The following is a 21,906-nucleotide window of genomic DNA, read 5'->3' as shown; positions in this document are numbered from 1 at the left end:
AACTGAACATTCCTTTTAGCCTCTCATTTATTCCCAAAGCCCTCTAGCGGGTGCCAGAAAGTCCCTTCCTTGGTAGGTAAGCCTTGTTTTTCCGGAGTCCCAGGTTTCTCCCCAGCCTCTGCTCTTGTATGGCTGCTTAGAGAGCCTGAAATAAATGATATCAAATAAATAAAAGCCACGTGACTCCCCTTGAAGCCAGGTAGAATTCCAATAACTGCTTCTCTTTTCCCCTTCCCTAGCTAGTCTTTCAGAGTCCTCCAAGCACTTCTGCTTTTAGCTAAATAAGCCAAGCCCTTGCCTGGGTGATGTCACAGTGGCTACATGCCTGCACATGGCACAATGTGAAGCCAGGCGCCATTCTCAACACTCAGGTGGGAGCCTTTGGTGATTGGTCTCTGCCTAGCATGGGTGGGCTTTCTCTTAGAAAAATCAGCATTCTGGTACTTGGCCCCAGGGGAAGTATTTGCCAGCAGAAGCAGATTTTGGAGTCTCAATCCTAGGGTAACTTTTCTGGCTGAGGCTTCACAGCCCTTCTGCCTTTTATGTTTGGGCAGAATCAGTCTTCTAAATGTTAGCTGGTGTTCAGCCAGGATCCCACCTTAGAGTACAGAATGCTTATCAGGCCTGTGGCCTATGAACACCTTTGCATGCACCCCACCCTATAACACCATCTTTGTATAGCCATGTGTGGGCAAGATGGCCAAACTGTAAGTAACTTGAGATCACTGGTGGAAACACCAGCACCCTTCTCTCTTTTATATTCTATTTATTAGAATTTAATTGTTTTAGTAAATATCTAAAAGCAGCTGGCTGTGGGGTGAGAACAGACTTTGGAAGTGTATCTGAGCTCCACTGCTGCCTGGAAACATGGATGCAGGCAAATTCCATGCTTCACTTTCCTAATCTCTAACAGGAGGATGAGAAAGTAAGTGTTTATACCTACAAGATAGAGTAGATGTGAGAATCAAATAGGATGACCTGTGTAGTGGGCAGCCCAGTACCTACGGGGCGGCAGATGTTCAGTAAGGGTCCAGAAAGAATTAATCCTATCCTCCATTCAGTATGCCCCACACTACAGCAACAGTCAAGCAAAATGTCCATCTCAGAACCTACCCTGATGGACACCAGATGGCAATTCAGTGTCAGATGAGATCACACACAGGATTACAAAGGGTTTCACAACTTGTGAGAGTATCATACTCATTAGTAAGTATTCATTGGGCAGCAGGATCAGTAATGTCTTGTCTTCATGAAGATTTTCCTGCCAGCTTATAGGTTTCCTTCAATGAGGATATAATGCAGGGAGATGGCAGCACAATTAAACAGATCACAGTAGGTACCATCCAGACCATCCAGTAGTCCTAGAAAGTAAGTTAGCCATCTCGATGAACAATTTGTGCAAGACCCACTCGCTCCTTGAGCTTCATTTTTTTACTCATCTATAAAACAGGCTGGCCCAGAGTCTGGAAGAGGCTTGCTAAATCTCAGTCTCTTTCCAAAAGGCTATGTCTTCAAGGTCCCAGCTGTTTTTGCACTTTTAACATTTTTGTATGAGGTTGTCTAGTGGGTGTCATGCTCAAAAAAAAAAAAAAAGGAATGCTTTAAAAAAAAGAAAGAAAGAAAGAAAGAATGGGTATTATAGGCTTTCAGGAGAGTTTTCCACTCTCCAGGAGAGTTTTTAAAAAGAGCCTTGAATATTAGATACCTTAGTCCAGCCTCTTTCCTTTAGAGATAAAGACAGCATAGCCAAGTTGAAGAGACTTCTCACGCCCCTCAAATTCATGTGTGGGATTGGGAATTAGAACTCACGTTTCCTGCTCAGTTACTCCTATCACCCCACCTTAGGGACACCAACAAAAAAAAAAAAAAAAGAAGCTGTGTGCTATGCTCAAGGGTATGGTGACAGGCCAGGTACAGTGGCTAATGCCTGTAATCCCACCACTTTAGGAGGCTGACACAGGAGGATCTCTTGAGGCCAGGAGTTTGAAACCAGCCTGGGTAACATAGTGCCTCTACAAAAAGTAGAAAAAAATAACCAGATGTGGTGGCCTGTGCTTGTAGTCTCAACTACTTGGGAAGCTGAAGCAAGAGGATTGCTTGAACCCAAGCAACAGTTTGAGGTTGCAATGAGCTATGACACCATTGTGCTCTAACCCTGACAACAAAGTGAGCCCCTGTGGTGACAAGCAGAGCTGGTTTTCAATTCTGGCTCCACCACTGCCTAGCTCTGTGACCTTAGGAATATTGAGCCTTAGTCTTTCCACCTCTGCAATGGAGAATAATAAAAGCTGCTGTGCTTTTGTGTAAAAATTAAAACAAGCTGCTTTGCAAAGTCCTCAAGCATAGTAAACATTCGGTTCATGTTGGTGGCCATGGCCATTCCTCCCGTGGGCCTCCAGTCCATGTGTGGATTATGTGAGGATGTTTTTGCTTATCTGTGGTGGCTTATCATGAAAATTATGCATGGACATTTTTTTTTTTTTTAGAGACAGAGTCTCACTTTGTTGCCCTCAGTAGGTGCTGTGGAGTCACAGCTCACGGCAACCTCCAGCTCTTGGGCTTAGGCGATTCTCATGCCTCAACCTCAGCCGCCACAACACCCAGCTATTTTTTTGTTCAAACCCAGGGCTGGGTTTGAACCCCCCACCCTCAGTATATGGGGCCAGCGCCCTCCCACTGAGCCACAGGCGCTGCCCGCACCTTTCTTTTTGTTCATCAGCTTTTGTTAGTGTTTGTGTATTTAATGTGTGGCCTAAGACAGCTTTTCTTCCAAGGTGGCACAAAAAAGCTAAAAGATTGGACACCCTACAAGTACTACATGCTTTGCCTAAAACTTAAGTCTTAGACAGAAAATCAAATGAAATTTCTACATCTGTAAACCAGGAGAATTTTATTAAAATCTACTAGATGGTCTTTAACATTCCTTCCAGCTCTAAAATTCTTATTCAGATAGTAATTTTTTTAACCACTTAATCTAGTACGTGGTCTTGTCTTAAAGTTGTCACAGCTTTTCTCATCATCACAGCATCAATAAGACATGCCTGTAAAAAGGGAAAGTAGAACATGTTACTCAAGCTGCTGCTGATCTCCAACACTTGTCCCTTGTATTATGTCACACTGTATAGATCAATAAAGCCAGTAAGTGGCAAAATAGCCACCTGTAGTAAAATAGTTATAGTAAGTAGAACTGTTAGCCTCCCTGAGCTGTCCAAATCCTAGACTTGTTCAGAAATAAGGATCAATGTTAGGAGTCCGAGTGTGTGTGAATGGGTTTTATAGGAAAGTGGCTGATTATGAAGCAAGAAGGAAAATTTAGCTTACTGACCAATTCCTGGTTTCCTCAGTGAACTTGAATATGTATAAAGTTTGGTTTGGAAATATGATATTTTATTTTTCCTTCAACTTTTTGGGGGAAGATTGGGTATAACAGAGATAAGAGGTGAGTGGAGAGGGACACAATGTAGACTTGTTGGTGAAGATCTTTTACAACAGACCAGCTTGCTCTGCCTGTCTGGACGCTTGCTTTGCCTGGCAGGTGTGATGCAGAAGATAAGGCTCCTTTCCTCTGTTGGGCTTTGGACCACACCCTGACCTTTTTGAAAAAGTGACTCATTCTGTTTGTTTAATGAAATATTTCAAACAGTGGTTCATAGTTCATTCTTTTTTTTTTTTTTGAGACTCATCTGAAAATGGGCATAACATTTATACATTTTGGATACTTACACAAATTAAATTAAGATAATTGTAGCTCAGGTAAATTAATTTTCCGCTTGACTAGACTTATTTCTAAGTGTCTAGGGCATGGACTGTTTATTCATCTTCGAAGTTGCAGGGCTGCTTGTGAACACTTTTATATTTTAAGTCTATCACCCTAAAATGTGAGATGTCCTAGAGGAAGCATATGTCATATTTTTAAGGCTGTATAATTTAAGGCATAGAAGGGTAACACTATACTCATTAGGATGAATTTCGTTTGAGAGTTATGACAGAAATATCACATGCTACCCTGAACGATTCAGTGAACATTTTAAGTGATTGTTTAACAGCAAGCTGAATTAATTAACTATGGTCAAAAAAAAAAAAATTTAGGTGGGAATACATTGTTTATAGAAAGTTGAAGAGTACCAGACCAGCCCCCCAACAGCAGTGAAAGCATAATACTAGATTATTAAGATTTCATATATTCACTTGAAACATATTTTAACTTAAGCCCAAAGCCTCTTTTAGAATTTCTACTGTCCTGCAGATGTTCATGACATCTGCTAAGGAACTGATGAAATTGAGTTTTCCTTTCTTTCCTTTTTTTTTTTTTTTTTTTGAGACAGTCTTACTATGTCACCCTCGATAGAGTACAATGGCATCATAGCTCACAGCAACTTCAAACTCTTGGGCTTAAGCGATTCTCTTGCCTCAGCCTCCTGAGTAGCTGGGACTACAGCCTCTTGCCACAATGCCTGGCTGTTTTTTTGCTGTTGCCATGGTTGTTTAGCTGGCCCAGGCTGGGTTTGAACCTGTCAGGCTCGTTGCATGTGGCCGCTGCCGTAACCACTGTGCTATGGGCGCCAAGCCTGTTTTTCAACTATATAGTATAGTTGCTTGTAGGAACTCAAAAAGTTTAATCCCTGGATTTTAGTTTTACTTTATTTTTTAAGTATCTAGATCAGCGGTTGTCAAGCTGTGGGTCGCAACCCCTTCAGACTGTATTAAAGGTTCCTGGCATTAGGAAGGTTGAGAACCACTGATCTAAATGATCCTTATCTCTAAGCCAAGGGGAATAATTGTGCCTGATTTCGTTGAACCAGTCTGTGTACAGATATGTCATACAGACCTTAATGGTTTGGTTCATCACCCTTTGTTTAATGTTACTTTATACAGTCCCGACATGCTATTCATGAACACATGTAATGTGCAAATGTGGGTGGGCATGGTGTTATAGAAAAGGAATCCTCACGAAGGACTCTGAGCTGCTTCTAAGGATTTGGCTTTGGACTAGCTAAACTGGAGTTACTCTATGACTTCATTATAGGATCTTTTTTTTTTTTTTTTGAGACGGAGCCTCAAGCTATCCCCCTGGGTAGAGTGCCATGGCATCACAGCTCACAGCAACCTCCAACTCCTGGGCTCAAGCGAGTCTCCTGCCTCCGCCTCCCAAGTAGCTGGGACTACAGGCGCCCGCCACAACACCTGGCCATTTTTTGGTTGCAGCCATCATTGTTGTTTGGCGGCCCGGGCTGGGGATTCAAACCCGCCACCTTAGGTGTATGTGGCTGGCGCCTTAGCCGCTTGAGCCACAGGCGCCGAGCCATAGGATCTTGTCTCAAGAAAGCAGGTGAACTAGAACTTGTTGGCAGTTTGAGAAGATCAGAATGTTTGGGACATGGCCTGGCGCCTGTAGCACAGTGGTTACAGCATCAGCCACATACAGCAAGGGTGGCAGGTTCGAACTTGGCCCAGGCCAGCCAAACAACAATGACAACTGCAACAAAAAGTAGCTGGGCGTTGTTGTAGGCACCAGTAGTCCCAGCTACTTGGGAGCTGAAGCAAGAGAACACTTAAGCCCAAGAGTTTGAAGTTGCTGTGAGCTGTGACACTCCAGCATGCTACTAAGGGCGACATGGTGAGACTCTGTCTCAACAAAAAAAAGAATGTTTGGGACACTCACTGGATTGAGAACAGTGGCATTTTGAGACTCTCATACATCTAATACAGAACTTTTATGTTTTATGTAATGGTCATGCCTTTGACCCCTATCTATAAAGCATGGACTATGGGACAGTTTTTTAGGCCAAGTGATAGTTTTATAGGGATTTACCCCTTGTTCAGCAACTGACAGATGAGGTGCTATAGCAGGATTCTGCCCGTTGCTAATGGTCCACACTTGGCCAGAACAGGAGTTTGGCCTAGACAACCTACTGATGTGCCACAGTGGAATGGGCCTGTGAGCTAGGCCTTAGCACAACCATTTCCAAACTCTTTGAGCTGCCCAGCCATGGAAAGGCAACATGGAAATTGAGTCAGAAGTGGTATACCTCAAGGCTGATCTAGCAGCCCAGTAGCATGGGCTGATGGTGCACCAGATTCTGCTTCACTGAGTACATTTGTATCTCTGAGTTAGTGGAAGGGCACACTTGTGATTAAGTATCATAAAGCACATATATTGTACACAGATCTGGAGGCAATTCTCTGGACCAGAAGCACGTCTTTTTTGTTGTTAGAAAATTAGCACTTTAGGCTCAGCGCCTATGGCTCAAGCAGCTGAAGCGCCAGCCACATACACCTGAGCTGGCGGGTTCGAATCCAGCCTGGGCCCGCCAAACAACAATGATGGCTGCAACCAAAAAATAGCCGGGCATTGTGGCAGATGCCTGCGGTCCCAGCTACTTGGGAGGCAGAGGCAGGAGACTCGCTTGAGCCCAGGAGTTGGAGGTTGCTGTGAGCTGTGATGCCATAGCACTCTACTCGGGGTGACAGCTTGAGGCTCTGTCTCGAAAAAAAAAAAGAAAAGAAAAGAAAATTAGCACTTTAGTCATTTCTTGGTTTTGGCTTCTAGGAAAGAAGACGAGCTGATTTCCTGGGACACCCCATACACTGCCCTCCAGAGAGTTCAGATCATCATTTTGACATCACACTGTATCTAGGATTGCTAGCTCTAGAGAGTTTCAGAGCTCCAAGTCTGGGGCTCCATTTCTCCTATGACTTCCTTACCCCTCAGGCTTAGTTCCTTTGCCTTTCTGGGCTTCAGTGCATTTTTATGTCAGGTGGGAAGAAAAGTTCTCTGAATGTGGGTTACTAACATATGAAAGAGCCAGACCAGACACAGTGGCTCACATCTGTAATCCCAGCACTCTAGGAGGCCAAGGTGGGTGGATTGCTCAAGCTCAGGAGTTCAAGACCACCCTGAGCTACAGTGAGATCCTGTCTCTCCTAAAAATAGAAAGAAACTAAGGCAAGGGGATCGCTTTTGTCAAGAACTTGAGGTTGCTGCGAGCTATAATGCCTCTAATGAGGGCGCCAGAGTGAGACTGTGGCTACAAAAAAAAAAGAAAAGCTTTTTTTTTTTTTTTTGGTGCCATAAAACCTATAGTCCGAAAAGTACAATTCCTATAGTTATTTCCTATAGTTACAATTACCAAATGATCATTGTTCTGGGTCTTTCCTTGGAAAATTATTAGCCACCTGTAGAAGACTCAATACCCCTAAACGAGACTCAATCCTTTAGTGCCTCCAGGGCTTGTCGGCCTCTGGACTTAGCCCTCTCATCTAACTTACCTGCCACACTGCCAGAGTGGCCTTGGCTACAGTACAGAGGTAGCTCTCACAGCTTTCCTCAGAAGCTTTAATGGCTCACCAGTACCTCCAGGGTGAAATCCCAACTCACTATGAAATTAAAAGGCTTTCTAAAGGACAGCCTTCTCCTACCTAGAAAGCTTTTATTTCCAATCACTCCCTGCCTCCGCTCTAAACGGCCTGTATCCTGCCTACCCAACCTGCCGTCAGTACCACCACTTTCCCTGCCAGCCCTACTCACCCCTCTTGTCTTTGTCTAAGCTGTACATTTCACAGGGCTCTGTCCCCTGCCCAGATCCAACTCCTTCCAGACTCCTTTGCATGGTGAAGTCTGTTTATCTCACCTCTGGGTCGTTGGGGATTTTGGCATTGGGTTTATGTGTGTGTGCTGTTTGCCCCTTTGTTGTGCAATTCATCAGTCGCCTATGCGTTAGAATTATTGTGGGTGTATCTGTTTTATGGGTCTATTCAATTAGTATTCAAGAACTACTAATTTGAGCACATATTCATACTAGATACTGGGTTACAGAGCTAAACAAAATGGGACTTGCAGGTTAATAGAAAAAAGCAAATAAGACTAGTTTTACCATATGAGGAGCCAGAGAAGGGGAAATGGCAGGGCCTGAGCAGAGCAGCACACACGCATTGTTGTCCTCATCGTTCTTCACGTGAGAGACCCTGCACAGTTCCTTGCATTTAGTGGCTGCTCCATGAAGACGGGAGACCTTAGAGAGCAAACTGGGAGAGGGATGAGGGACGTGAGGAGGGGGAGCTGGAGGAGGCTGCCCCTCAGAGGGCATGTGTTGGCAGCAGGTGGTACTGGGGACCTGGGACCCACCATCCTCCTTGAGGGCCTTCACAGAGGCCTAGCAACCATTTCTGCCCAGCTCCCCAGAAGTCAGAACTCATATGTGTAGATGGGCTCTTGGCAAAGAGCCGCCACTCAACTCTAAGGATTGGAGTTTCCTAATTCAAAACAGGAAAGGAAAGGGCGGCTATATTTGCCCTGTTTGTTGTTTTTATTAGGGGCAGGGTGAAGGGAACATGTACAGTTTGTTTCACAGTGGGGTTTTCCCCATATCTCTTAGATTTTCAGTTGGCTGATTTAAGGAGCAAATCCTTGTTGGAAAGCTACCTCCATTGCTTTGGGGAGGCCTGGGGGCTAAGTAAAGTATATACTTTATATAGCAGTATGTCTTGCTTAGTTTTAATTGGGATATTTTGAAACTCTGAACTTTGGGCTGGAACGTGCCCTTCACTTCACACTTAGAGCCTGGCTCTGGCAGGTGCATCTTTGGCTGGGCCCTTTCCAGATCACAGACTCCCACTTACCAGTGCAGGTGATGGGAAAGCAGAGCCCTGTATACTCTTTGGTCCCACATTGTTCAAAGATGGAACATTCTGGCTACTTGAGTAAGGGTCAGTTCACCTACTCAATAGGAGGGTGGTCCTATTTGGTGCACACCCTCCACCACTGAGAATACAGCTAAAGCCCTGAAAGTAAGGAGACAAGGTCTCCAAGAAGTGGCCTGGGCTCACAAAGCTCATGTGTTCCTTTAATCAGCATGTGTTAAGTGGCCACTCTGCACCAGGCACTGGGCTAACATAGTACTAAGGCAGGCTTCCAGCCCTTGAGGACTGTCTGCTGGGGAATCATAGCAGGTATTCTCTAAAGGCCTCGTACAAAAATAAGTCCCCTTTTATAAATACATCTAACAAGATGTTTTATTTGCTTTTCTAGCCTGTAGCCCATCAGCAATAGTAAATAAAGGGTATGTTGGTAGGATTAGTGACTATAGGGACAGAAATGACAGTAGCCAGGAATGGAGGAGGAAAACTAAGAACCACACAGCAGAAGTGCCGGAATTCTATAGTCTGAACAGACCAGTTGGTGAGGCCGAGACTGAGTGAATTCAGGTAGCCCCTGAGGACAGCATCGCCTAACACACTCCAGTAATTGCTATTCCTGGTAATGACTCTGAATCATTCCAGAAGTAGATGGCAGGAAGGATCCCTGTCCTTTTCTTTTCCCTCTTTCCCTCTTTTCATTTCTTCCTTTCCTTAAATGTGGTTCTATTAAGATTTCCCTCTGGGCAAGGTAACTTATGCCTGTAATCCCAGCACTTTGGGAGGCTGAGGTGAAAAGGTGAGTTAAGCCCAGGAGTTCAAGGCTGCAGTGAGCTATAATCATCCTACTACATTCCAGCCTGGGTGACAGAGGGAGACCCTGTCTTGGGAGTGGGAGGGAGATTTGCGTGTCAACCATCGTAGTGTGTCTGTTCCTTAAAACAAGTGACAGTTACCTGGGAAGTTTACTTTTGTGAAAGGGCTTAATCCTTCAGAAGGTATACCCATATCTTGTAATATTTAGTATACAAAACATAACACTAGTTTATTTAAGTTATTGCCATAAGTACAATTAGGAAGGGGCAGTTGTCAAAGGACAGAATGCAATCAACTCCTCTGAATATACTATTAGCATAATTTAGTCACTGGAAGTATTTAAACAAGATAATTGTTCTAAATTTATTTGAACATCCATTTGTGAAAGCCTTGCCATTTATGATATTCAGAGAACAATTTGATAGTATACATAGGTTATGAGGAGATGGCCCTCAGGCGCAGACAGTGAGAAGTTATGCTGCCACAGGTGGGAGGGGGGTGGGGTAAGTTGTAACTGACCATCTTGTCACACCAGCCTGTTCTAGAGGGGAAGCAGATTCATGGTGGCTCTGTTTATTTGGTGGGCAACAGCTGCTTGGGACTAGGTATTAGCGGGCCTTTCTGGGAAGACCAGAGAGTAAATATTTAGGGCCTAGGAGTCACAACCGCTGAACTCTTGCCAATATAATACAAAAGCCACCAAAGATAATATATAACCAAAAGGTGTGGCTGTGGTCCAAATAAACTCCATTGGTTTTTCAGCTTAAATAGTAATTCTGGAAGCATGGGTGACACATACAAATCTGCATGGCAGCAGGAACATCTAAAAGAATACTTACAATTGGAAGCTTTCAAAGTGTTGAGCTTCCATCAACTCTTAAATCATTGTGGGTTATCAGCTTTGTTGGTTGGTTTGGGGTAAACAGATTAGGATTTTAGAATTTACTGGGCACAGGTCAGGTCCCAGCCATCCCTAGTCTATGATTTTCTGCTTTCCTTCTGTTTGGTGCTTCAGAAGGCATACCCCTATCTTCTAATGCCTCTAGGGTGTCGGCAGCACTTAATTGCCACTGTCCTCCAGAGAGCACAGGATTGCCTTGTTGACAATTCTGGTTGATAGACCATGAAGGCTTTCACTGTGCTTGAGATGGTTATTCTGTATTGGCCTCTTGTTCCCTCGTACCGTGTACACACTGTGTGATAGTCACTGTATTTGTTGAGTTGATATTCCTTTGGACAAGTACGTGGTACACATCTGACTGCCTTTTAGCCTGTAAGGACCACTGTTCATTATTAGTCTGTGCAAGTTGTGATTCTAGAATGCCTGTCATTTTGAGTAGTAGTTACTACTCTGCCCTTTCAGCTTTATGGACACGTCCTTACTTTCCATGACTGTACTCTGTTCACTCCAGGTGTTCTTTCTTTGATGGAGGTGAGGACATCGGAGGAAAGGAAAATTGGGGGGGGGGGAAGGATAGGATAACTCAACACAACTCAGCCTGCCCTTGCCTTTCAGGGCCATAGTCTTCACACATAGCCTCAGGGCTTTTGAGTGATTTCTCCTGCCATATAGTTACTTGAGTTCTCAAAAGACTGAAGTATCGTTTGTCTGTGTCATAGTCTGTGTTATGGGAGGCTTTCCCACAGCACCTACATTTGGTAGGATGCTTGAGCCAGCACAATTTCTAAATGAGGAAACTGCTTAGTGATGCAGCAGGCCAGAGAGGTTAAGCTAAGAGAGAAGAGGAGGGGATTCTGAGCTTTCTTTGTCTTACAACACATGCCGTGGACAGATAGACTCTAGTCATCTTAGCTATTTCATTGCTGTCCCCAAAGACTTGAGTTGCAGCTGTTAGAAAGGCTGCTTTGCTCAGCACTTATTTCTGAAGGAATGGATGTCTTTCCTAGAGGGGGTGGGGAACCTGTGGCCTTTTGACGAAATTCAAATTTTACATAACAAAAAATTAACAGGGTGCAAAGGTGCAGCAGAGAAAGAGGAAGCTTTCCTTGCCACCTCTGGTACTTTAGAAAGAACAATCTTGAAATCAGAAGGCCACAGGTTCCCCACCAGAGTGGCCGGGACTGCAGTGTGGGTGCGTGCTCAGGTTGAGGAGACCGAGGCCCACAAAACCCACAGCCAGATGGTGGAAAAACCTCATTGAACTCTCCTTCTCCCTCCCTGCCTTTCAAGTCAAAACCTATCTGTTGAGGCACTATATGGAGGAGACCCGGGTTCCAGTCCTGCCTCCACGTTGGCATACAGTGTTTGCAGCTCCTGCTATGGCTGACCTTGGGCAGGACATTTACCCTTTAGAGGCTCCCTTTTCATTATCTGTCCCAAGAAGGTCTGGAACAAAGCGGTCCTGTTTCACAAAGGCTAAGTTAACTGTCAGGAGTAGGGAGGAGAACTCAAACTTTACTATACTTGATCTTAGCCAAAAGGCTGAGAAGCCTTGAAAGCTCACATTTTAAGCAGCTTTTTTGCAGGGGGTTTGCACACAGATACTCATGGCTCCCTTTGGAAAGGTAGTTTTGTCAAGTCTCCTTGATGATAAGACAATAACAAGTTTCTGGGTTCTTTCCTCTCTCTTTCAGATGCCAGTATGGACAGAATAGCTTATGATGCTTATCCCCACCCACCACTTCCGAGACATTGAGCGGAAACCAGAATACCTCCAGCCGGAGAAGTGTGTCCCACCACCCTACCCTGGTCCTGTGGGAACCATGTGGTTTATCCGTGATGGCTGTGGCATTGCCTGTGCCATTGTCACCTGGTTTCTGGTCCTCTACGCGGAGTTTGTGGTCCTCTTTGTCATGCTGATTCCATCCCGAGACTACGTGTACAGCATCATCAACGGAATTGTGTTCAACCTGCTGGCCTTCTTGGCCCTGGCTTCCCATTGCCGGGCCATGCTGACGGACCCCGTGAGTATGTCTGGGCTTGTTTTGACCAGCCCACACTCTCCTCCTCTGGCCCAGGCATGGCCACAGCCTGCATGCTCCCCCTGGACCTTAGGAATTTGGGAAACAGGAGAGCCAGGGCTGGGTGGGGAAGTGGATCCCCTTGTTTAGAGTTCTGTGAAATTCTGATTAGGGAAGAGGGGTCACCATCTGTACCACAATCTGTCTGACTTGGTCGAATGACACTGTATGTACATTGTCATGTATATTAGTTGATCTAGGGGAAACCTGGAGCTTGGTTAGAGAAGTACAGATAACCCTGGAGACTGGGGCAGACCTTCAGAGTAGAAAGCATGCTGGAGGGCGGGGTCGGAATGGGGCTTCCCAATGCAGATAGGGCTTGAACTAGGTGGATTTGAAATTAAAGCCACATCCAATTCCAGGAATCTGCACGGAAATGGTCTTCACTTTGCTTGGGGAGGTTCATCTTTTCCTGAAAAGCTGGACAAGCCTGTTTCAGGCCGCAGCAAGTGCCTCTTGGTGAATATCTGTGGGTAAAGCAGTGGTGTTCTGCTTGATGACTTAGCTAAATATACCACGCTGTGCACGTGGCTATTGAGTGTTTGTGCACCCTGGTATTAAACCCTCTGTTCCTGTTCATTCTCTTGTGCGGGAAAAACAAGAGAGTATGTTATTTGATAAAGACCTCCTGTGGCTTGTTTCAGTGCGTGGGTGTGTGTGTTTAAGTTAAAGAGGGAGAGCACTGCCAGTGGCAGTAACACTGGTCGTGTACATTTCCTTTCTGTGAGCCCCAGGGAGAGCACAGTGATGACGATGGGGTCCTGAATTCCTGTCGTGCAGGGGCTCCATTTCCTGCTGGTTCAGGTCGGGGGATTTTAATCTGTCCCAAGGGAAGGCAGCTCTCCCAGCTCAATGACACACCAGCAACTGGTCCAGACAGCACCTCTTCTCATACATGTGCCCCAGGGAGACTAAACACACTGAGGTTAGTCCTGCTTACAAGATCATGGAACAGCCATCACCTGAAGAAAATGAAGTACTAGGGTATAACTTAAGTGCCCCAAGCACAGGGTTAGTAAAAGAGTTTTCCCAGCAACGTCAATGTTACCATTCTGAAAACAAGTTAAGGACTTAGAAATTCTTCTGCTGTTCTTGCTATTGGGGATACAGAAGCATTATTTTGTTCAGTTCATGGTTTAGTGTCTCCTAAGCCCCAGGCCAGGTGCCCTCTGTTTAGAGAATATAGGTGAAGATGGTCCTGTATGATAAGGGCTGTGGCAGAAGAAAGCATGGATTGCTGGTTGAGAACAAGAGAGAGGATATTACCCACTCCAGGGAGGAGTAACTGCTTGAAGGAGGTAACGCCTAACCCAGTTCTTGTCAGAGCAGGGGACGTCGAGGACAAGAAGACAGGCAGAGGGAGTAGCGTGCACGATGACTTTGAAAGGCAGGAGTGTGGCTCCTCTGGGCAGCCAGGAGCTGTTTGGAATGGTAGGGACTGAGGAGGAGAAGGGGTTGGGATTGATGATGTACATGGGGATGCCAAAGAGGAGGGAGTTAGACGATGAGGGGCAGGCTATAGCCCCTGAGGATTTTAAACAAATTATAAACAACATTGTCATTTTATAAGGATTGCTCTGGCAGTGGTGAGGAGTGGCACTCGGAGGCAATAAGATGAGAAGCTGTGCTTATTGAGTGCCTACTCTGTGAGAGGTTCCTCTCAGGGCAACAGATATGGCTGTGAACAAGACAGACAACAGTCCCTGCCCGCTGAAGCTGGTGGGGTCAGGCGGTGAAGATGTGATTGAATGAAGTATTTCAGAAAACTGAAGAGTGCTTTACTTCATAAAACCATGTGACCTGGGTGATATGGAATGACTTTTTTAGGGTGAAGAAGGACTAGTTTAGATCAAGTGGATCAAGGTAGTCCCAGAAGGCCTCTTGCTGGGGTGGGAATCTACAGCCTTCTGATTTCAAGACTATTCTTTGTTAAGCACCAAAAGAGGCAAGAAAATCTTTCTCTTTCTCTTTCACACTCCTCTTGATAAAAGAATCTGTTTTGTAAAATTTGGATTCAGTCAAAAGACCTCACTTAAGGAAACTAGAAGGCCACTTGTGGCCTTAAGGCTGGAGGTTTGCACCCCTAATTGCAAATGAAGATCCAAGGACAGAGGAGAGAGTAGTCACAGGGAGGGTAGTCTCCCTGCAGTAGTTACTGTGCCACTTCCAGCTGGAGACAGGAATGTGCTAGCATGTTCAAGAAACAGGACAAGGGCTGGGCGTGGTGGCTCACCCCTTTATCCTAGCATTCTGGGGGGCCAAGGTGGGAGGATCACTTGAGCTCAGGAGTTCAAGACCAGCCTGAGCAAGAGCAAGACCCTGTCTTTACTAAAAATATAAAAATTAGCCAGGTATGGTGGCATGCAGCTATAGTTTTAGCTACTCAAGAGGCTGAAGCAGGAGGATCGTCTGAGCCCAGGAGTTTGAGGTTGCTGTGAGCTGTGATGCCATAGCACTCTACCCAGGGCAGCAGAGTGAGACTCCGTCTCAACCAAAAAAAAAAGAAAGGGAGAGAGGGAGGGTACAAGACCAGGTTTATCAAAAATGTGGGGAAACAGAGGCTAGAAGAGGTGGAGAGGGCCTCAGAGGCCAGATTGTGCAAGGCTTTGTAGGGCTCATGAGGTCGTTGGTTTTTATTCTAAGTGTGGTGGGAAGCCGTGAGAGAGGCAGGATGTGATCTGGTTTGCTTTGTGCTTGTGATGGAGGTTTGAAGAGTGACAAGTAGTGGTGAGAGACTAGAGGTATTGCAGGTGTCCAGACAAGATATGCTGATGGCTCCGCACAAGGTAGAATCCGTGAAGCCCAAGAGACGCTGTTGTTGGCTTTAGACTCACTTAGGCCACTAGTTCTCAAGCCTGACTGTACTGTAGACTCCCTTGGAGAGCTATTTAAAAGTACTGATGCCTGGGCCCCACCCCCCAGCATCTACTGTAATTGGCCTAAGGGAAAGAGCCTGGTATTGGGATGCATATCTCTCCCGTTCTTCCAGGCCTGAGAGCTGCTGTCAGAAAGCTGACAGAACAGAGCGTCATCACAGAGTGTGCCTTCTAGAGTCTTGGCAGGAGCAGCTGCGTGATTGCAAGTGCCTCTTATTGGGTGGGAAGGTCTGGGGAGGAATGAATTTTAGAGGCTTGTGTTCTGGCCAAAGTACCCCTGTATTACATGCAAGCAGAGATGCTAGGAGGGCAGTAGATAGCCGGTCTAGAGCTGGTGGAGGAAGTCCAGATCCGTGAGTGGAATGTAGAGGTTCTCAGTTTATAGGAGGCACGTGAAATCAGGGAACTGGATGTTGGGCAGTGGGAGAGGAGTCTTTACCCTGCCATTCTCACTGCCCTCAAGTGTATTTATTCTTTTATACACCACATGGAAGCTTACAGCCTCTCCACACACCTCCACAGTATGGCCCTTACAGTGGATATAGGAGACCAGGATTCTTGCTGTGGTATATTGCTCCATTTCCAATGCGAAATGGGTGAGAGCTCTAGACTTACCCCAAATGCAAGTTAGCTTCTCATAGGTGTATTTTGCTGGTAGCCCAGAAGAAAACTGGGCCAAAAAATGAAGAATGTGTTAAATATCATTAGTAAGGGAAGCAACTCAAAGCATGTCCTACAAATGTGGCCCCTCTCAGGATTTTCATGCCAACACCTCCCTCTCCCCACCCCCCAGCACATGATATCTTATGCAAAATCCAGGATGTAAAACAGAGAAGTGGGGCAGCAGAGGTGGGAGCTCCCAGCTCCCGTCTGAGCCCAGATGAAAAGCAGATCAGTTAGCGCTTCCTCACTAATACTGCAGGGGTCTGTCTGTAGACAGGAGTTGCTGCAAGGTTCTCAGGAGTCCCCTAATGGGATTATGTTCTGTATCTTAAGAACTTATGTTGCACATATTTTTCAGAACTTACATCCAAAGGTTTTTAACTGTGCACATTATGTATCATTTTGTTTCACTAGCATTACTAGTTTAAAAAAAAAAAAACTTTTGTAATTTCCCTGCAATAGTTACTGTGCCACTTCCAGCTTGGAAATTCTTACTCCAAATGTAAAATCAGAACACTCGCAACCACCACAGCCGTCTGTGTATAAGTAAATAACTTGGCAGCTCTTTACTCCAGTGCAGCAGTGGATGGGTCCACAGAGAACTTGAGCAGAAAAGGAAGAGAGAAATGACTGGCAAATATGTAAGCGGCCACCTTGGAGCCTATAAACAGAGGGAGGAGGACAAATGGACAGAGGAGCAGGTCTGTGGCTGGGAAAGCTGGGCGGGAGGCATTGTGGGCAGGAGTGAGTCACACTGGTGTTGCTCTCGTGATACCCTCTCCTTGCCCACTCCAAGGTTGCGTAATAGCATTAAAGGAGCTTTCTGTGTTCCTGAAACACTTCAAACATCTAGAGATCTAGAGTGGTTCCACTTGCCCCAAGGAGGCAGCTTCCTGAAGATAACCTGGCCTCTGAAACCTTTGTCTCTCTTTTCTCCCATTCCTAGTTCACCACCTTTTATTTTCCAACTACTTTTTCATTCTTATCCTTTGAATTCCTTCAGGAATCCTGAGGAGATTCCCTTTAAATTATAGATCCGGGACAATGCGTGTGTTTCTGAGAAGATGCTTACTGCCGACAGACATAGCTTGTTTCTTTTTGTCCTGGCTGCCAGGAAGCTCAAAGCCAAGAGTTACACAATCACAGCAATTGTATAAACCCTTACGATCAGCATATTTTTACCCCTCCTTTCTTTGGCCCAAATCTGAGTCATGTGTTGCTTCATGATGGCGACACATTGTAAGAAATGCATTGTTGTGTGATTTCATCACTGTGTCCATCCTTGTGCAGCACCACAGAGTGTACTTAGGCACACCCAGCTAGCCCTGCACAGCGAGGCTACGAACCAACCCAGCATGCTGCTGTGCTGAACCCTGCAGGCAGCTGTGACACAGTGCATCTAAACACGGAAAAGGTATAGTAAAAACGCGGTGTGATCTTACATGCAGTCCATCTTTGACCCAGACATTATGTGGCATATGACTGTAAATCCATTCAACTTAACCACATTGTTAAGAGAAAGAAAATTCATCTGTCTGACTGCCACCGTCCCCTCCCTTGGAGTTTCACCCTGTGAACACCTCTCTATAAAAGACTGCCATGACAGTCTCAGACCACTTCAGCCACTGATTTTAGTTTCAGCTGCCAAAAAGCACCAGTGGAAATGTTGGGGCTCTCTTCAAATTTGTAGCTGGTATTCCCTCCTGGAGTCTCTTTCACAGCCTTACTGAGCATGTGCTGTATGCAGAACCAGTTGGCACGATGTCAGTCCCCAGGGGCAGGAGGGACAGGGGAAGTATAGCACGTGGGTCCTCCTGTGATAGGCTGAGTGCAGGTGCACCCAGAGAAAGTCCTCACCCATCTTGCCCTAAGTTATTGGCACCGTGCCTGGAACAGGTAAGGGGAGTTGCCCCAGGGTCCATTTGGATAGTTTGCTGCATTCTCCTTCCTGCCAGGCAACTCCTCACATCTGCCACTGAGCAACTTATTTTCCAATAGTAAAATCTTTCTGCCTCCAGAGAAAGTGACCCATTTGTGGACCACATACCTCCTACTTTTCTGTGGAGGAGACAGATGGTCCTGTGATGCAGGCCTACGGTTGGTCACTAGGCTCCTTAGAGGCCATGCACCTAGAGCAGTGCTCTATGCTCCTGGGAGAATTATTAAAGGGAAGAGTGTCACACGCACACAGGCCTTAATCTCATGGTCCTAAAATAATTTTCATTGTTGTTGCTTGAAGTGGATGGGAAATGTTGAATCCTTAAAATCATAGGCAATTTTCTAGAACCTGTTTTCACTGCTTTCCACTGTGTCCTTTTTACACTCGTTTTTGTCCTAGATACTTACTGGAACAAGGTGTATTATCCTAGGACTATTTCATTCTTAATATTAGTGTGCTGACATAATGGTTGGCAGTAGAATGAATGATACTGTGGCTTTAAGGCATAAAAATAAAAAAGTCTTCTCTAAGTCACTTAATAGAAGCACCTGACAAATACATGTTCATCCTCTGGTAGTGGCACAGGGTCCAGATTTAAATTGCCTGGGTCTGACTCCTAGTTCTGCCACTTCTCAGCTATGTTATCTTGGGAAGTCACTTGACTTCCATGCTTTCGTTACCTCATCTATAAAATGAGGAATATCATAGTCTTTGCCGCATAGATTTATTGTCAGAATTAACTGACAAAATACAGTTCTGTCATAAAGCCTTTTGCACTGTGCCTGGCATATAAGCACTCAATAAATGTTGTATAATTATTATTCAGTGTGGGCTTTATTAAATACATTCTTCGTGCCAGGCCCTGGGCAATTTACTGGGCTACAAGTTGACGGACATTGTCTGTGCTCACGGAATTTACAGTCACGTAGAGAAGATAGTATGTAATTAAATGATACGTGTTCTAATACTCATACGAGCTGTGGTAGCACAAAGGCCAAGTGATGATGGTTTCTACCATGGGTGTGGCCTGGGGCCATAAGAGAGAAGGCAGAAGGGATGATCTTTAGGTTTGTTTTGATTTGGTTACGAGAGGCAAGGTGGTGCCTGGCAGGCGGGAAGGGAGGGTAGATTGGGGTGATGGTAACACGGGGCACTGGAGGGCAGAAAGGAAATCTTAGAGCCTATGGTGCCTTTGGGAAACTCTAGGTCAACCACAGGAAGAGACTGTGTAGAGAGGGAGACAACATTGAATTGGTGGCCCAGGGCTGGGTTGTGGTGGCCTTGTAAGCCCTGCCCAAGTTCACAGCCTCTAGGGAGCAATGGAAGGCTTTTAGGCCAGGGGAGTATGTGATCAGATTCACATTTAAGAAGGTAAACTCTGGAAATTAGTGGGGAGAAAGGATAGAGGTAGGGCCACAGGTTGCCAGGGAGAGACTAGAGCAGGAAGGTCTGGGAGATTCTCTGATAGTCTGGACTCAGTCATGACAGCAGTGTGGCAGGGAGAGCCACACACATAGGATTCTAGGTGTAGTTTGGGCAGGATTGACCTGGGGGAGTGGGTAAGGTGTGGGGCAGAGGCTTAGAATTGGAGGTGACTACTGGATTTCCACTTTGATGACAAGATAGATGGATGCGCCACAGGCAAGGAAAGAGAATTGGGGTGACAGTATAGGGAGAAAGGAGTGTGTTCAGTTTTAGCTGTGCATGCATGATGCCTCTTGAAGATGCAGAGGAGGTCAAAATTGGAACTAGTGATTTGAGCATCATCACTGGGAGATGATAGAGGAAGTATGGATTGTAGGAAAGATTGTCCAGTAGGGAGTGCAGAATGAGCAGGGAATCAGGCTGTGGGTGGAGCCCTGAGGAATGCTGGATGGGTGATTTCACAAGCAGGGGGAAGGTACAGCCCCCCAGACAGGGAGAAGGGACTGGTCAGGTGGCTCCAAGGAAAGATGAGGGCTGAGAGTTGGCCTTTGGATATAGCCAAGGCCTTTGGGAATTGCTCAGTGGTGAGAATCGTTCCCTGGTATGGAGGGGTCAGTGCCAGAAAGCAGTGGACTAAAGAGTAGGCGAAAGGTGAACAGAGACATCAAGCACGGAGGGCATCAAGAAGCTTAGCTACGAAGCGGGGGGAAGGTGTGGGGTTGGCTGAGAACACAGGGCTAAGCTCAGAGGTAATAATAAGGGGTCCCTGAGAGCCAGGGTCAGCTGGGAGCCTAATCCCCCAAGGCAGTGGGACTGGTGAGTCCAGGGAGGTAAGAAGTATGAAGGGCATTTAATTCCAGCAGCTCAATAGTCTCTGAAATAGAAAAGGTTGAGGTGGTTACTAGAATTGTGGGCTAGCCACTAAGGAGAATGGTTGGTGGCATCACATCATACCCTACCCCTACCACCCAAACACACACACAAACACATTACCTTCCCTCCCTGCTAGGAACTCAGAGCTCTGTGCAGAGGCTGGAAAGAAAAAGCTCTGCCCGACCACAGCAGACACACTTTCACAGCTTCTACATACTTCTTTTAAACTATATATAATTTATTCCACTATGGGCCAAATATACACAGTGGTAGCTATATGATTTTTTTTTTTTTATGTTTCTGACTTTCTGTGTTCAAAGAGAATATACTTCAAAATGTTAGTAGTACTTAATCTTGGGTGATCAAAGAGTGAATTTTTCCTTTTTTAGTTTTTCACCTATATTTTCCTTCTTAAAAATCATGAACAAGTATTACTTTGGAAATAAGGGAGAAAATAGCGAGGCGTTGTGGAGGGTGCCTGTAGTCCCAGCTACTTGGGAGGCTGAGGCAAGAGAATCACTTGAACCGAAGAGTTTGAGGTTGCTGTGAGCTGTGACGCCAAGGCACTCTACCCAGGGTGACATAGTGAGACTCTGTCTCAAAAAAAAAGAAATGAGGGAGGAAAAAAATCAAGACATTGGATCTGCCAGGCTGTAGTAATGTGGAATCCTTAAGACATCCCTGTGAAGTGTCTAAGAATGAGAGGGGTAGGTGTGTCTCGGTAGTGCAAGTGGGACAGCAGTGGCAAAAATGTCTTAACAGGCCTTCCAGCCCCTGCCATCTATCCGGAATTGTACAGAACAAAGTTCCTTACCTGTGGAGACAAGCCTGGAAGAGCATGATATTCAAAAGAAAGAAAGAGAGAGAAGGGATGTAGGGAAAGAGAGAGGGAGGGAGGGAGGGAAAAAAGTTGCCTGAGGCAGAGCCTGGAAAGCTCCTGTGTCACAGACTCCTCAGTCTCCAGGCTGGCCCAGCTGCTCTCTGGCTCTGAAAGATGGGCCAGGTGGCTGGGCAGGTGGGGCCTGTCCTGGATGGGGATAGGCCTTCCAGGTTTATACAAATAGAGTCACACCAGAAGGGCACACTTTTAGAAAGGCTCAGCTGCTAAATGATGTCTCTAATCATGGTTTGGAATAAGGCAATGATGAGAATACCACATGAGAGCTCTGACTGCCCTTTACAGTTTAGGGCAGTGGTTCTCAACCTTCCTAATGCCATGGCCCTTTAATACAGTTGCTGTGGGTCACGACTCATAGGTTGATAACCACTGGTTTAGGGGTTTCCTCTTGTAGCTCTTTACATGGGGTCATTGGGGCTTACAGCAAATTCTGGTGACTGGGACCTTCTCAAACACCAGGCCTGAATGAAAACAACCTGGGCTTTCATTTAGGAAAATTTAGCCAGACTGCTTCATATCCTTGGGGTAAATGATGTCCCTTTGCACATTTTCTCTTGTGCATATGACAGTAGTGACTTCAATTGTGGTGTGGTAGTTTCAGGATCTACAAAAGGTCATGCATTTGCCAAAACCAAATTACTTTTTAAATTAAAAAGAATGAAAAATAAGATGCTGTGGGCTTTTAGGAGACCTTTTCCTCTGCCTAGATCAGTGTCCTTCCCAGGCCCCCTTGGAAATCCACTCATGCTGTGTGATCTGGGCTCTGCCTTACCTTTATGAAGACCTCCAGACCTGGGCCC

The 21,906-nt window shown here is 45.7% G+C and overlaps 1 protein-coding gene across 5 annotated transcripts in view; it reads left to right on the top strand.

The window, feature by feature from the left end:
- ZDHHC3 (zinc finger DHHC-type containing 3) overlaps positions 1-21,906 on the top strand; it is a 58,188-nt gene that overhangs the window by 5,901 nt on the left and 30,381 nt on the right. For all 5 annotated transcript variants that reach the window (XM_023515905.1, XM_023515903.1, XM_023515904.1 and 2 more), the window contains exon 2: positions 12,046-12,375. In XM_023515905.1, coding sequence (XP_023371673.1) covers positions 12,070-12,375 — 306 coding nt within the window. In that variant the 5' untranslated portion in view covers positions 12,046-12,069. The remainder of the gene's footprint in view (positions 1-12,045; positions 12,376-21,906) is intronic.

This window comes from Otolemur garnettii, unplaced genomic scaffold (genome assembly GCF_000181295.1).
Source record: "Otolemur garnettii isolate 467f Iridium unplaced genomic scaffold, OtoGar3 scaffold00082, whole genome shotgun sequence".
Taxonomy (NCBI): Eukaryota; Metazoa; Chordata; class Mammalia; order Primates; family Galagidae; genus Otolemur; species Otolemur garnettii.
The sequence above is the reverse complement of the archived record's forward strand: the minus strand, read 5'-3'. Positions and strand labels throughout refer to the sequence as shown.